This window comes from Neopsephotus bourkii, unplaced genomic scaffold, assembly GCF_033783945.1.
Source record: "Neopsephotus bourkii isolate Nb327-2 ecotype Australia unplaced genomic scaffold, CSIRO-AGI_Nbou_v1 NB_663, whole genome shotgun sequence".
Lineage (NCBI taxonomy): Eukaryota > Metazoa > Chordata > Aves > Psittaciformes > Psittacidae > Neopsephotus > Neopsephotus bourkii.
The window spans coordinates 997,959-1,014,481 of record NW_026901162.1 but is presented as its reverse complement, the minus strand read 5'-3'; the positions used below and the strand labels follow the sequence as shown (position 1 = coordinate 1,014,481).

Below are 16,523 nucleotides of genomic sequence, written 5' to 3'. Positions count from 1 at the left end.
GTGTTCAGGAAGAATGTGTCTTATTCCCATGTGATACAGCATTTTCTATGCTGCTGTGCCATTTAACATCCTCCAGAAGGCTTTTGAGGATTTCCATTTTATAATATGCATTCTCAAGATTAAATGAAACAAGTGCAAATAACTAAACAAATTATTAAAATGACATCAGTGTCTTTATGAAAGCAGTGTCTTTATCTGAGTGGGCACAAACTGATTTATCCAAGGGACTCACTCACTGCTGAGCAGTTAATGAAAAAAAGTCATACTCACTCATTTCTGCCAGCTTCTGTTGGAACTTGGACTCCTGTGGCAGGTGTTTGCTGCAGACAGAAAGCAAATATTAAGTGGAAGTTGAAAAAAAAAACCCCAACTTTTTATCTTCATAAGGTAACTAAATCAAGGTTCGTTCATTTCAGTGCTATTGACTTCTCTTACAAAGATGCAGTCTCTTATTCTTGCCTACACTAAACTCAAGAGCTACCTGACTTCATCTGTCTAAAAAATCATAGAATCAGAGAGTCACAGAATAGTTAAGAGTTGGAAAGGACCTTAAGATCATCAAGTTCCAACCCCCATGCCATGGGCAGGGACACCTCACACTAAACCATATCACCCAAGGCTCTGTCCAACCTGGCTGTGAACACCACCAAGGATGGAGCATTCACAACTTCCCTGGGCAACCCATTCCAGTGCCTCACCACCTTAACAGTAAAGAACTTCTTCCTTATATCCAATCTAAACTTTCCCTGTTTAAGTTTGAACCCGTTACCCCTTGTGCTGTCACCACAGTCCCTAATGAAGAGCCCCTCCTCAGCATCCCTATAGGCCCCCTTCAGATACTGGAAGGCTGCTATGAGGTCTCCACGCAGCCTTCTCTTCTCCAGCCTGAACAGCCCCAACTTTCTCAGCCTATCTTCATATGGGAGGTGCTCCAGTCCCCTGATCATCCTCGTGGCCCTCCTCTGGACTTGTTCCAACAGTTCCATGTCCTTTTTATGTTGAGGACAGCAGAACTGCACACAATACTCCAAGTGAGGTCTCACAAGAGCAGAATAGAGGGGATTTATTATTTAAAAGACTGACTAAACATCATGGTTTAGCAGTCAGCTGTAACACTGGGATGCTGGATGTGAAGGCACTGCACAAATGCTTGCTTCTGACATCAAAGTGACTAATTGAGAAGTATAAAGCTACCATCTCTCATTCGCTTACTGAAGTTCACAAATTAACAGAAGTCAGGAATATGTCAGGAAGGTGTTAGGATGGAGGGCCCAAGAATCAAATACACATAAGATACCGAAAAGCCAAGAACAATCTCTCACCTTCCATCTGCTTCGTCTTGCCCTTCTATATCAAAGCGCAGCCTCTTCAGTGGCTTAGGAGCAGTGGTTACTTCTGCACTGCGCTTCAGGTGGTAGTCACTGTTGCACACCATCTGGTTTATTTTTTGAAACTTTTCAGAAGTCTAAAGTGTCAAAAAGAAAAAAAAAAAAGCATTGGAAACTGGATTTTTGCAAGGAGTTAACAGAACCCCCCCATAATCTTTGTGCTTTCAGGTTCCATAAGACATTACATTAACTTAGAGACACTCCATAGCCAGTTCTACAGGTGTCAGCAAGCCAGCCCATTCCTCCAGAAGTTACACACATTCAAGATCAAACATTAAAAATGGTAAAACTCACCCCAAATGATTCACCAATTGACACCAGAATTCTGCCAAACAAAGAAGAGAAGTGTTTAAGAGTAAGATGCATTTAACAACAACAGAACTGATCTGCACAGCTTAGTTTAGGGCATTAACAAAGTCTCTTCCTCTCTGCACTAACAGTGCAAACCCATACTGTGCTTTGCTGTATCGAGACTGTTCAATGTTTCTGTGCAAACCAGAGAACATGGAAGTACCAAATCAACCACAAAGACAGAAAAGAAACTGTGGCTTGAAAGAATCAGAGGCCCCACAGTTCATTCCTTATCAGCAGAAAGACGCTTCAGTGCTGGGTATCCAGATAACCATCTTTTCATCTTTACCTTTAGGTGTTTGCTAATCAAAACCATGCGGGACTTCAACACAAAATGCACAGTAATATATTAACTTTCATACACAGTGGGCTAGGTACAAAGGGACTTGCTTGATCCTAGCTTGAAAAGCCCACAGGAAACTGGCACATTTGCTGTCATCTTCTTCGTTTAAGAACTAATGACCAACAGCTTGAAATGTTCTGATCAATCAACTAAATACTCTGAACCGTTTTATTCCATAAAAGTATTAAAGAAGCGTACAAAGCTCAGCTCTGTATTTCAGGAGTGTGATCCAGAGTCAAAGCCAACATTTAAACAACTAGGTCAGAAAACCCCGCTTGCGTATGACTGTCATAAATAAAAGAGAAAAAACCCAAACAAAAACCCTCTTTGAGCACACTGACTAAACTGAAACAGAAAAGTGTTCAAGGATGAATAAAGATGCCAAATACAGGATGCAAACTTTTAAACAGAAAAGATGTAACAACCACAGACTACTGACAAACAAACAAAAGGTTTTCTGATTTCCTTCCAGTAAAATGCCCCAAATACCTTTAATGTTGTCAAAGAAATGCCTGTCAACAACCTACCTAGACCTTGGAGTCATCTTTGTGGGTGACTGAAACCCATCAGAGAATTTGTATGGGCTCTTCAAGGGTGAGATGTAGATGTTATTGCCAGCAGGGACACGCCGAGGAGAGTTGGAAAACTGGTAAGGGCTGCGAGGAATGTGTGGGATAGGTGACAGAGTGGGAGGCTAGAAAAAGAATAAAATAATTGTAAGGTTTTATTTTCTATATATCCCTATTCTGTTAAATAATGAACTCTAAACACAACAGCTTACCCTGTTGGAGGCATACTGCAAAATGTTTGTTTTCAGCTTCTGCATAAACACTAAGTTGTAAAAAACTATAATGGAGTCATACTGTTCTTCCCTGATGAGAACACGTTTGAAGGTCTACAGAGGGTGAGAAAATCATACAGTTTTAAAAAGAGGGATGAAAAACAAACTTGTAAAACCATACATAAAACCTGTGTCAGATAAGAGCTAAGATGGCATGTGTAGTGTATGCAAGCCACTGTAACCATTGCTTAGAACTGTTCTTAATTGCTGTTTTTCCAAACATGTATGAACACCAGTAGAAGCATCTACTTAATTAGCTGGCACAGCATCTTAGTGATAACATGTTGATAACATTATCCATATTTAAGCTCCATTTACTTTCAAACACACAGCTGTTATTACTGTGCACACCTTGGAAGGCTAAAAAAAAGTCATTACTGTCCTGATGATAAAATAGTTCTTAAGGCTTAGAGACAGAAGGCCAGAGTTTAGCCAAGATGCACAAATACTCTATGAGAAATTCCGCTACTAAAGGATGCTACAGTTCAAGTGAATGTTCAGTGAGATTTTTTCTATTAATTTAGTTACTGTTTCATGCAAAAATGTAAGGCCCTTATGAAGAAATGAACTTCTTAATGTCACAATTAAGCCTGCAACTTCAATACATACACACCTGTTTGATATCTAACCATATTTCTATAGGTAGCTTCTATAGAAATTTGTCTGCTTCTCTTCCCTTAATGCTCCACGGACGTTAACTGTTAAAGGCACTTGGGTTGCATTTGAAAATCCTATTAGCTCTAGACCCGAATCTTTGATCTAGTCCCCAGATAGAATCATAAACCATTAATCAGTATCTCTAAGTAAAAAAGTGGAATGAGGAGGTTTGCTTTGCAAGGAGAGTTACCAAACTATTTGTGTGAGATGTTTAAAGAAACATTTAGAGCCAGTTTTCTCTTCTACAAAATGGAGATGCAGTGAAGTAAAAGTCTTCTTTTGATGTTCAGGCGCAGTTTTATCTTGTTTTAGGCAGAGATAAATAATTAGTTTATAACATTTTTAAGGAGGGATAACATTAAAATATTTCCATACCTCTTGATTTGTGTTGGGAAGCTCTTTGTAGGCCGAAACAATTGTTTTAAATCTAAGATCTACATTCTTTACTTTGCATATGCCATACATAGAACACATCATGATCTGTAAAAGAAACAAGACAAGACAACTGGAAATGCAGAAAATTAATGCAGCTTCTTCAAGTAATCAATTAATGAACTTCAATTACTGATTGTGCTCTGTAAACCAGCATGCAACTCTGCTTCATAAGACCTTCCAGAATAGAAGTCAACTGCTGTTTCCTCTAGTTCTGTATGACAATCAATTGGAGCTGATAATATCTTCTCAAACTCATTTTATATGCTGCAATTTTAGGCTTGAATAACAAAACTTTTATCAGCCACACACTGTCTTCCCAAAGAAAATCAGTATTTTCTTATGCAAATTATTATAAAACTTGTTGTTTATTCATTATTTTGAACATAGCTACAGATTCTATTTGAAGATCCCAGAGTCAGTACTTAAAAAACCTATGTTAGACTTCACTCTAAATTAATTTCTCCTTTGAGTGATCAATAGAGAAATAAAAGCTCAGGGTATTATTTATAATGGCTAAAGAATGTATAAGCAACATTTTGCTCAGTTCCAAAACTTTCTTGTTAATTTTACCTGGTCCAAGTGCCTGTCTCTCATAAGCTCATACTCATTTTGGAGTGTGTGCTGGAATAGGGTCCAGATCAAGGGTTCCAGGTCAGGATGGTCAGAAAGAAGCCGAAAGAACAGGGTACGCAGTCGGAGATAGGCCAGCAGATACACTTCAAAAACAGAAATAAAGTAAACTGAAATTGTCATAAGAGTGGCAAACAAAACAAAAGGAACGTGATGAAGGATGAAGCAACTGAATGTTCATCATTTCCCACTACAGAAACTGTAAGCCATCAAATGAAGTTAGTAGATGCCAGTCTCAACCGAAATATATGGAAAAGATTCTTTATACGACAGACAGTGGACACACAGAAGTCCACACTAAACAATGCTGTGCACACTGTGTCTAGAAGAAGCCTCCACCTGACCCCTTATGGACATTCCTACCATCAGCAGATAGGTTTTCAGTTGGAACTCACAGTGTGTACAGTGCAAGCACTGACCTCCTGGCACCGTTTTACTATTTCTTCCAGAGGCACCTGAGGGTTTGCACGGGGTTTATTACAGATTCTATTATAATCATTTAAAAATGTTGAGCTCCAAAACCCCAAAAGGAAAAATAACAAGAGACAACTTTGCAGTTTTGGCACCTACAGAAGCAACAAACCTTTTTTGTAGAACAGAGAGAGGGAGGTAGATTTCTGTGGCTTCTGTGTTTGAGGGGTAACACCTGGCTGAGCATCTGAAGTGGAAGTACCACTTAGAGGAGGTCCTTTCTTCTTAGGAGATCTCACAGGAGAAAGATATCTGGAGATTCAACATGTATTAGGCACTTAGCATCACAGGATAAAGGAATGATCTCACATCAATAATACTTGCAGGAACTCTTCCCCAATTAGAAGAAATTAATTTCTCCCGTAACCTGCTATTCCCGTATCAGGAATTAAAACTTCAAGTTATTGATTAAACACTTGATAAAGGGACTTATTCCTGAGCAAGTAAGATAACAGTTTGCAATTACAAGTTTGACAGGGCTTGGAAAAAATATTTCAGAATTAAATATAGTTAAATTTACATGTATAATAAGCAGCAGCAAATGCAATACTCCAACATGTACCAAGCCTAAGTTCCAAGCCTAACAAGTAGAAAAACAGAATACAAGTGGAGTTAAATATTAAGGGTGATATTAACATGTCACTTACAGGTCTGCTGCAGTGTGATTATGCTGGAGAGGCAGATTGAGAGTGGAAGTGGGCTCAGGCTGTTCAGTTTGGCCTTCTCGTTCTTTTGACTGCTTGATAAGATCAAACAGAGGTGACCCCTAGAAAAATGACAGTAACTTTTCATTATACTGAGAACAGACAACCACACTGGACGGATTTTGTCCCTTCTTCTCTAAAAACAACCCCAAAATTATGATCCTAAACAGAACATTAATTTTCTGAAATACTTCAGAACACTCACATTTTGCCAGGTAAATTTTAACTATTTAACTGACAAATTTTAGGTATTAAATATACCACTTTTTCCTGTTTCTACAGCAGCCCTTTAGATACAGGCTAACTGCGAAATTGAGACACAGCTGCACTCTAGAGGCTCTTACTACTTTCTATTAAATAGCCATTGCTGAAAAAGCAGCAAGCAATACAAGAAAATACATAAAGGTCTCATTTTCAAAAAATGAAACAAAACCCAAACAAAATAAAGAAATCAAAAATCCACCAACCTCTCAGTGACTGAAAGTTACTGCTGTACCTAGTGTCATTCCATTTCTGGTACAACACCTACCCAGTATTTTACATACAACAATATAGGTCATAACTCATCTCACTGCACTGGGGACTATTTTGATCTCTGTAGTATCATGTTCCACAGCTACCTCTGGCAAGAGTTAAGAGTCATTCTGGACCTCATGCTCAAAACCAAAACCCATTTGGATTTTAGGTCAATTATCAGTACTTTAGCTGGAATAAGTCTGAACCTATTAAGAGCCTGAGGTAGGAGGCAAGTGGAATGGAGAAGGTTCTGGCTGAAGCAACATAAGTACTACTGCTGATGTCAGTAATAAACAGCAGGTCTTGCAGAAATAAAATCTCAGGCTTTTGCTGCTCATGTGTCATGCGCAGAGTAGAATTATGCTGAGACAGCACGACAGCATGGGAAAACATTTCATCATCATCATCATCATCTATATAATTAATTTTGAAAACACAGTGTTGCTGGCTTCTGGTTTTTAATTTTCTTTAAACGGGAGCACAATATCCTTGAGCACAATACTGCCTTCCAACAGTGCACCATCGGAACTCCACAAGCAAAAGAACATACGATTAGCAAATGTTTGCAGCCTTGGTGGGAAAACAGCATCCATAACACTGGGAATGAAGTGGGCAACAACATTTTTCTCCAAATGATCTCAACACTTTGCACTCAATTCATTGCCTGATTGTCCAAGGTCTATTTGATCCTACATGTAACTAATATTGATGGCACAGATGACAAACCTGTAGCTACAATAAGAAACAGGTGCACAGCACACATGCAAAGCTAGCTGCATCACCTAAGGTAATAAGGCCTAGTGAAACTAGGCTGGATTTACCAGAATTAAAACTACTGTTAAGACTTGCTCCATTTAGCCTTTGCTCTAAAAACAGAGAACGCTTTTCTGCTGTGCATCAAGTAAACATTCAGAGCAATAAGACGAGAGTGACTTAAGATTTACAATTTCTTACATTGTGTAATTTTTAAACTCTGATTTTGGCAATACTGTTGGAGCTGTTCCATCCACAGCAGAAAAACATCAGTCAGTGATTCATAACCACACAGTTATTTCACCCGCATTTCTCAACCGGATCAGCTCTTGGGCTGGTTTACAAAGTCTTCCCTTATAATTTAGAAGTGCATGTTATTCTCACTTGTTTCTTTCAGCACTGCCCTTGCTAGAAACACAGAGACACTACCCTCTCCATTTCTAATTCTTCCAGCCACTTAGCCTCTTCCTTGCTCTTATTCCCACCAGCACTTCACTGTGCTCTGAAGAATCCAAGTTCTTTTCCAAAGCAATCACTAAGTCATTGCCAAAACATCTTGATTCCTTAACTAAGAGTGAATCATTTTACATCTTAGGCATTAATGAGTAGAAAAGTATTGTTTTGAATGGAGCACCAGTAGGAGGAAAAAGGGTTGATAAAGGGGAATGAGAGTTCAAGACATAGAAGCAAAAGTCACTATTTTTGAAATCAGCACTTGAGACCAGCAGTCTCAGGTCCTCTCTCAACCCTGCTCCAATTTTCCCTACACAAGATGTAGATTTCATTAGATGACACGAGGGGGACACATAGCTTGCTACCATAGAAAGGACTTGCCTATTTTGCATCATCTCCACTCCTCCTCTTCTACTCGCCAGCCTTGACAATCAGTAAACCTCTACCTAAGTCTATTTGGTGGACTAAACCAGCAGAAAGTAAACAAAAAAAGCAAAACCAGATTTAAGGCAGCTCTGCAAAGAATCACAAGCAGAGCTGAACAAACACTAAGAAGAGACAGGGCAGCAACACCACGAAGGTTGGGAGCAAAGCAATAAAAAGGAGAAAATGGGGAGTATGAGATGAGAACTGATGAGAACAATCTGTTCAATCAGCTGGTTGGCATGTGAAACTTTCTCCTACAGAAGCTGAAGAGACCCACTGCTGCTTTCCATCAGTTAGATGAATTACAGTTCCCAAGATATTCTTTGTGTAGAAACATCTACTTACAGAGACCGAGTAGCAAGACACAGCAAGGTCATTGTTTTTGGGTCCCACAAATGCTAATTGACACTATGGTTAAAAATGTGGCAAGATAAATGCAGTGCCTCAAAAAAAATAAATGTAGAAGTACACAGAGGTGAGTTTTCTCACATGCATCTACCACCTAACCCGCAAAAGTGATGGGATTACAACCTTGCCTCCTTCCATGAAAAAGCCTTCAAATGAGTGAATCTGAAACACATTCTGCAGCTTGCAGTTTCCGAGCTTACTGGGGCAAAGTCTGTTCAAATTCAGCCCCCCTATTTGGTATTCAACGTATCTCTTGCTCAAATGAGCAAAATATAATATCATTAACCAGACGATTACCAGTCCGCTAAAGTAATAGTCACAAAAGAACTTAACCCTGGGCTCAGCTTTATTGAACAGGATTGCTTATCAGTAGCTTTTTTCTAAAGCGGTATTATTCACACTAGCTTTTACAAATTTTATATTACTTTTTCAAGCTTTCAAGCAGCACTTCAGGTGAACAGGTCACCTTCAGTGAATTCGTTTCACACAAAAGGAGTTTTACAGTTTTTGCTCTAACGCTCAGTATGTGATTAATGTTACTAGATGCAGCAACAGAATACATTTTACTAAATGATATGATACTTTTCATCTAAAACTTCCCTGCACTGGCTAGAGAAGCCCCATATTATTACTGCAAAAAGGGAGAAAGCAATTAAAGCCTGAAATTTCTCAGGGTCAAACAGCCACTGGCATCAGAATGAAGAGCAAGACTGAAATGTGACTCAGTCACCCTCCTACTGCCCAGAGCTAATTATAAATCAGTAATGTTTAATCCAGTGAATTAAGTGGGGCTTTGTTAAGTGAGCCTCTACAGGATGCTTGTGTGGCAGGGAAGTATCTGTGTTGGTTTTATCTCAGCCTGAAAACTCCTTTTATAGACAAAACAAGCTGAATTTCTTGCTGGCTAAGCTTTATTTGGCTATGGCAAAACTACAGGACACACAGGTGCTTCCCAGCTTCCTGATCATCACATCAGCTCTGTCCCAACATGTTCAACTGGACTTTGGTATCCATGAAATGATTAAACAAAAGACCTAAATCCTCAAACCTGGGGAACAGCTACCCCGGGGTTTGGGTGTACTCACTGGCCACAGGGGAAGGCCCTGAGCCGCCACACTCTCAGCACTGCTACCTGACAAACTGCAGTAATTTTTAAACTGCTTTTGTCTGGTTTCTATTGTTTTATGGTTTTATTCTTTATAATAATTTCTTAATCAATTTTCAGGTTTTAGTTACTTGTCCACAGTAAATTTTAATGCTGTGTTTATCACTAAACTATGTACCTGTTTCAATGCCAAGCTCCCTTGGGACCGTTTCCTTTTTAAATAATCAACACCACCTCAAATTATTATATCAGTCAACACAATACATAACATTAAGAAATGTTCTTCATAATATGCTAAAAGATGGCTGTGATTTTGCAAGGCAAAACGTAACTTATTTAGAATTGAGAGCTCTGGAATGGAAGTGCAAGGAGTGGATTGGTGTGAGCTACTTCCACCCTTCTTTCCCATAGCAGCACTGCATGCCCGGAAAGCTGACTTTTGCTTGCAACTCTATTTTCAGAAGCTTCACATGACAACTGGTATTCAAAATTCTGAGTAATTTAGGACTGCTAAAGCAAAAGATACTTCATAGTCTAAATTTAAATCATTTTTACCATTAAAAAACAGTAAGATAATGACCATGTTTTAATTTCATACATGAGTTGTGCTAGATAAATTATGTTCCTATTAAGTCTTGTGCTTACAAAATCTATTAAAAAAAAAAAACATTAACTGCTGTGTTAGTGATTTAATTCATCCAAGAATACTGACAGATCTGCTTTTATCTCCTTAGGGCAAATGTATGCTTAACACAAGTCCTATTCCTACCTTGCTCATCTCCAGTATTTAAGATTAAGTAATACTGTCACCAAGCTTTGTGAGGATCAACTTTTATCTAAATGCTTTCTATACAGAGGTAAAAAAAAAAAGCAGAAAAGAAACAGTTCTGGTCATTTGAGAGCAATATTTTGACAAGCTCAAACAAGAGGCTTAGCAAGTCATAAACTATGGAGGAAGTCCTTGATGCAAAATATGTCAGCAGCTGACCTAGCCTCAAGCCTGTTTGGAACTTTCAAATTCAGTTCTCTCAATATTCCAATTTTGCCTATTTTAATTATCTCTTTTTTAATAGAATTATTGTACCAGAAAAAAAGTAACTGCTCGGGTCTGGCATATAGGATCCATTGTGGAAATGTGGAACTGATTTAGGCAGTCTCTAATGAATACAGATACTTATTAATATGAAATCAAGCATCTCTAACGGTAGAACTGAGATTTCTTATCAAAAGCTGTTTGAAGGCCTAGTGAACAAGGATTTCAAACCTCTCCAGTCAGAGAAGGAGAGCCAGGTTGCCGAGTAACTTAGGAACTCAGCACATTAAAGCCTCAACTTCACAAACAGTCTTAAGTCAGTACAAGCCAGAAGTCCACCAAAAGACACAGTCCCAAACTTCTTCATCACCTGCACCCTCCCTCTCTCCATTCCCAGTTCTTCTTGTGTTGGCAGAGTTGGAGATCCGGTCCAGGAAACTGAGGTTTTGATGCCATTTTTATTTAGTTGGAGGCATTTTCTTGCTTTACATATTTGGCAGGGTAGGCCTTAGTTTTGCATTCAGAGCAGCTTCCCTATCCAGTTTCTGTTATGGCAATGCAAGTGTTTGCATGAATGAAGAGACAGAAACAAGCAACTGGAGGGTGACATGAGACACCATCTTTCAGTGGCAGTATGATGGCAGAGAAACTGAAGTCATGCCTCACAAATCACCAGGTTTCTTCTCTAAAGTGGCCAACACATCTTTGAATAGGCAATCCTGCAGAAGATCTCCATATCTTCCAATCAGAAGCTCTGACAGGGTCCTTCAGGTAAGGGTCTTTAAAGACAGTGCTACCAAAGGGCAGATAAGAATGCAGTTATTAGATAAATGACAGATGCTGAAAGTATGAATAAGGTCAATTTTCACAGTGAAGAGAGGTTATCAGTGAAGTCTTCATGCTTTCTGCTGAGACTGCTCTGTTTAACATTCACAAGTGACAAGGAAACGTGGAAGGGACAGGAAAGATAAGGCTGCCAGAAGCACAGAATTATTCAGTCTTAGGAAAAATAAAATCACTGAAAAGATCCCATGAGTTTCAATGACTGGATGATAAAATAGCTATAGCAGTCAATGATGATAAGAGCAAAACTAACAGAGGAAAATTACCTTAATTTACATTTTTAACAAGGGCTCTATTGTTATCATTACTTTAAATATATATTTACTTAGTGTAACTAATTCTGCAAACCCCAAATCAACATTCAGAAGTCAAAGCTTAAAGAATTATTAGCAAAAAAAGTGAAACACAGTTATTATGCCAGTAGAGTAGTCCGTGGATCAGTCACCAAACTAGTTATCAAGTAGCAAGACTGAAACCCAAACCCAACTACTTTATCACACAGCTCAAGTGTTCAGCTGTGGAAGTAACTGGTACAAAAGGTGAGCATGGAAAACTGACTTTGCTTCAAAAGACAACTGCACACATAGATCCACAAAGCACTACATAATACAATAATGCTTACTATGTATTTTTTTCTTAACTTTATCCAAGCAAATAGAATTGTAGGCTCATATGCCTCATGGAGTTTGTTTTCTTCCCTGCAAAGCCATTCCTGCAACTCTCTTCTAGATGGATGTGGGTTCTGCACTGGCCGTGGTGCTACAAAACCAATCAGTATCTGAAGTAGCTCCCCTGTGTAATTAGGTCGCAACGTAATTCTTGGGCAAATCTTGCTTCAAGATTTTTAGGCGAAATCCAAAGGTCTCAAAGACAAACTGAACCAATACCAGTTTTTCCTCCCCTCTGCACAAGAAAATGTGTACAAGACAAACTAAAACCCACCCAATGTGAACCATTTGACTGTTGGAAATGTTATCAGTCAGCAACAAAATGTTCTGCCAAAAATCCTGAGGTTGAGAATTGTATCAACAACCTTAAACTGTGAAAACACTACAGAGCATTATGACTTTTTCAGAAAAGGAAGTAGAGAAGAGATGCTTTAAGGACCATTGCGTTAACTGACAGCACACAGTATTAAGAACAACACTTCCATACTTATATCCATATATGAAAAAATATTACAGTAAGGAATAAAACAGCTCTCAAGAACTTTCTTTAGAGTAACTTTTGGGTCACAAAACGTCTATCTCAGTAGAAAGAATTCATTCATGCCATTTTTATTGCAACAATCAAACGGACTGCCACATTAGCACGTCACACTTTCTATCGGTTTCATTTTTAATTGATTTACACAGTCCCAGTTCCCAGAACAACCATTAAGAGTAGTTCCAGGAATTACTTTTCCAAATACAAGTGGAGACATGATAACGAAGTGCGTTAAAATTTTCGGTTAAAGCTGGTAATTCAGTTTCAAGTCTCATGTTCTTTCTAGATCCTCATTAGCTGGACGAATTTAGGTACAACATCTCACCACCAATTCTCTTAATCTAGCTAAAAGTGGTAAATGTGCCAGGAAACTTCACAGATAGCAGTTGTTTTACCAGCATAATCAAGGAGTCAACAAATTATGCATTGAACAAAAAAGACACAGCAGATAATCTGCGGACGATGTGGATGAGCTGCACGTATCAAAAGACCAAGTCTCCAGAAAAAGTAGTATTAGCTAGGGGATGGTACACATCCTGAAATCATTAAGAACAGATGTGCTATGATATTTAAAAGCAAAAAGGACTATAAGTATCATAGAATCACAGAATGGTTTGTGTTGGAAGGGACCTTAAAGATCTAGTTGCTGCCACGGGCAGGGACACCTTACACTAGGTGAGGTTAGAATCATAGAATAGAATAGGTTAGGGTTGGAAAGGACCTTAAGATCATCAAGTTCCAACCCCCCTGCCATGGGCAGAGACACCTCACACTAAACCATGCCACCCAAGGCTCTGTCCAGCCTGGCCTTGAACACCACCAGGGATGGAGCATTCACAACTTCCCTGGGCAACCCATTCCAGTGCCTCACCACCCTTACAGTAAAGAACTTGTTCCTTATATCCAATCTAAACTTCCCCTGTTTAAGTTTTAACCCATTACCCCTTGTCAAAGCTACATTCAACCTGGCATACCTTGCAATATGCTTCATACATCTGAAAGAAGAAATATGACAAAGAAATTGGAGTTCCAAAAGCAGTATGTCGTATTTCATAACAAAGGAAGGCATCACAAGCATGAAAACTCTTTTATGTGATGGATTTAGCAACCACTTTCAGAAATTATTTCAATCTGAAGAAAATGATACATGACAAAGTGAAGAAAGAAAAAGCTAAAGTTGTAACAAAACTATCAGCTATATTTTTGGGCATAAACCCATCCCTTAAGATGAGTTTTGATCTTCCTTTGAGCCAATACTTCTGTGACTACCACTACTGAGTATGTCAAGCCCAGTTACTTTGGTCTATACCTAGTATTTGCTCAAGGCAGCCAAAACTTGGCACTGTGTTATGCTTAGGTTTCAAAGCAGAAGCATATGTAGACCTTCTGAGCACTCATGTGACAGAATTTAACAAGATGCCTCCCATTAAATATTTCTGCTTTACAAGCTGTTATTTAATGAGCAGACAAAATATGGTATAATAGACGTAAGGAGTAGTGTGCTGGAAATCAGATTAACAAGAAAAGATTAAGAAAAATCTTGGGCTGTTATTTAGTCCCCATTAAAAATATATTCTTCCCAAACTAAAAATAAATAATACTGACTGTGTGATACAGAGAAGCATAAGAATCACTCAAAACACCCCAAACAGATCTGGACAAAATCTTGTAGGATACTAGCATCTGTTTTCCTTGATGCTCCACCGCTTTTATACTTACTTTATAATAATTTCACAAACCTAGTATTTTACCATTTACTAAGTGGTTTTCCTACCATTCTCTCTCAAATTTTTGCAGCTAGCTCTGAGGCAGATATTTCAGTGCTTTCTACTAAAACAAGTGCTGACCTCGTTACCGCCCCGGCTTTTTTCTGGTTATCACTTCACTCCCACTCATTCCTCTTGAAGGCAACTTTACTGATCTATACCATTAGTTGACTTCCTTAGCTATGAAATGTTAGTTTGCATAACCATACCAGAAACAAGCCTAAAATGATTATGTCAGCATCAGGTTTTCATCAGTCTGAGATGGAAAACATGTAACTAATTGCCAAACATGAGCGTTCCTTTGTAAATGATGGAAGTCAGAAGTATCTTACACTAAAACATGGAGTATCCATGGAGTTACTCAAGGATCCTTAAAAAAGACTAAAGAAACCTTAAAACAATGCAACATATCCGTTTTATTTTTTTTTTCTAAAACCAAAGTAGCAGCTGCGCTAGCAAAGAACGGCAAAAGCACTAAAAAGGGGCAAAAAATTCTAAACAATTTATATAAGGTCCAAATGTATGTGTCTATGTGGTAAACTACAGCTACGGTCACTTGGACCTCAGGAACAAGCTCAGGAAGCTCAAGCTAACATCTCTCCCCATTGGGGCAGTATTATTTTACATAAAATAATGTCAGACATAAGATATTCAGTGCCTTTTCTCCTGGCCACACCAAAAACCTTTTCTTGAAGACTGATCACTGAAGGCTGGCTCAGGCTCTGCAAACCATGCTGGAAGGCAGAACATTTCCTCCTTAGATACTCAGAAGAAAATAATGCAAGAAATTACTGATTTATAGTGCTCTAAAACACTCTGTTTCCAGTTTACACCATAAGGTCAAGCCTAAATGCTTCTCTGTGTAAATACAATGGTATAATATACCATGATAACTGGATGTCATAGAGGACAATTGCTAGTTACTACTTTATATAAAATGAGCTACTTTTTTTCTTTCACCTTGCCAGTTTGGGGGACAGTAGGTAGAATGGTTGGAAATAATGACATACTGTCATTCTGGATTATTTGACTAAAAAGTAACAGACATGCGGAGTTGCAGTACAGTCAGGTACCATAAGATTTTTGTTGCCAATTTACGCTTCTCATTTTTAACTTTCTTCAAGCTTGTTAAAAATTACATCAAGCTATTTTCTTTTTCAATTTTTTTCCCCTTAGGTGTCTTAATTACATAAACTGTAAGAATAGAGCATAAAGATAACTGACTTTAGAGAAAAAGTGTTTGTGGACAAAAGTGCCTGAGTGCTGGAGTACAACAGCAAGTTAGATCTTGTTGATGCCCAGGGAAACAACACAAACTTGTGCTTAAAACTCAGCACGCTTCTACTTGGACAACTTCACAGGGATCTAGGAAAGCAATGTTAAATCTTCAAGTTTTAAAATCAACAGTTAGAGAAAGACAAGGACCATGGTGTTTTTTTTTTTATTTCTGAAATAGCACATACCAGATCCGCTGCTTCATATCTGAATAACAGTGATGCAAAAACTCCCCTCCTTACAGGAAAGGCCTTGTGCTACAGTGACAGACCCATACTGAGCATCCAATCTTGCCCCTCTGCTCAGCTATTCTGGAACCCAAAGGCAGCACTGGGTTTGGAGGCTCCTTGCAAGACCCACAAGGGCAATCAGATGAGTAAAAGAATGTCAGAATTTTGAGAACAATTTTGATGCTTTGGTGGGGGCATTTTTGCTGCTCAGATACTCCTCAGTGTAGGAAGTGGATGTGTTCATGAAATTCACACAATATTTGCTCTATCCTTCCTCTGTGAAACACTTGCTCCTTGAACACTCCTCTTTTGGGCTTATTTCCATTGGCATATAATTTAAAACTGCAACATGTACATAAGAGAATGTATGTGACTGAAGTAATGTATCAGCAGCGTTAGGTAATACATGAAGAGCACATACCAGCAGAGCAGTAAAACTGCCTTGGCTGACAAGGTACATTACATTACCAAAAAATCAAAACCTATGTTTCGCTTGATCTCATGAAACAGCAGGATATTTGTAATTCACACAAGAAAAACGTGAAATCCTTCAGTAACAAAATGCTTTTCTATTTGACCAAGAACCTCTTGGTCATTTTTAAAAGAAGAAAACCCCAATTTTCAACGTTTCTGATCAAACCACTAGGTTTTACATCCTATTTTGAGGAAACTGAACTATATAGCTCCTA

General features: G+C 38.6%; 1 protein-coding gene across 2 annotated transcripts in view; it reads right to left on the bottom strand.

The window, feature by feature from the left end:
• The window catches only part of RB1 (RB transcriptional corepressor 1), a 74,431-nt gene that overhangs the window by 2,872 nt on the left and 55,036 nt on the right, over positions 1-16,523 (bottom strand). For both annotated transcript variants that reach the window (XM_061353109.1, XM_061353111.1), the window contains 9 exons: positions 5,764-5,882; positions 5,229-5,368; positions 4,586-4,731; positions 3,956-4,060; positions 2,864-2,977; positions 2,610-2,776; positions 1,683-1,713; positions 1,323-1,465; positions 271-320 (listed from right to left, as the gene is read on the bottom strand). In XM_061353109.1, the coding sequence (XP_061209093.1) occupies positions 271-320; positions 1,323-1,465; positions 1,683-1,713; positions 2,610-2,776; positions 2,864-2,977; positions 3,956-4,060; positions 4,586-4,731; positions 5,229-5,368; positions 5,764-5,882 (1,015 nt within the window). The remainder of the gene's footprint in view (positions 1-270; positions 321-1,322; positions 1,466-1,682; positions 1,714-2,609; positions 2,777-2,863; positions 2,978-3,955; positions 4,061-4,585; positions 4,732-5,228; positions 5,369-5,763; positions 5,883-16,523) is intronic.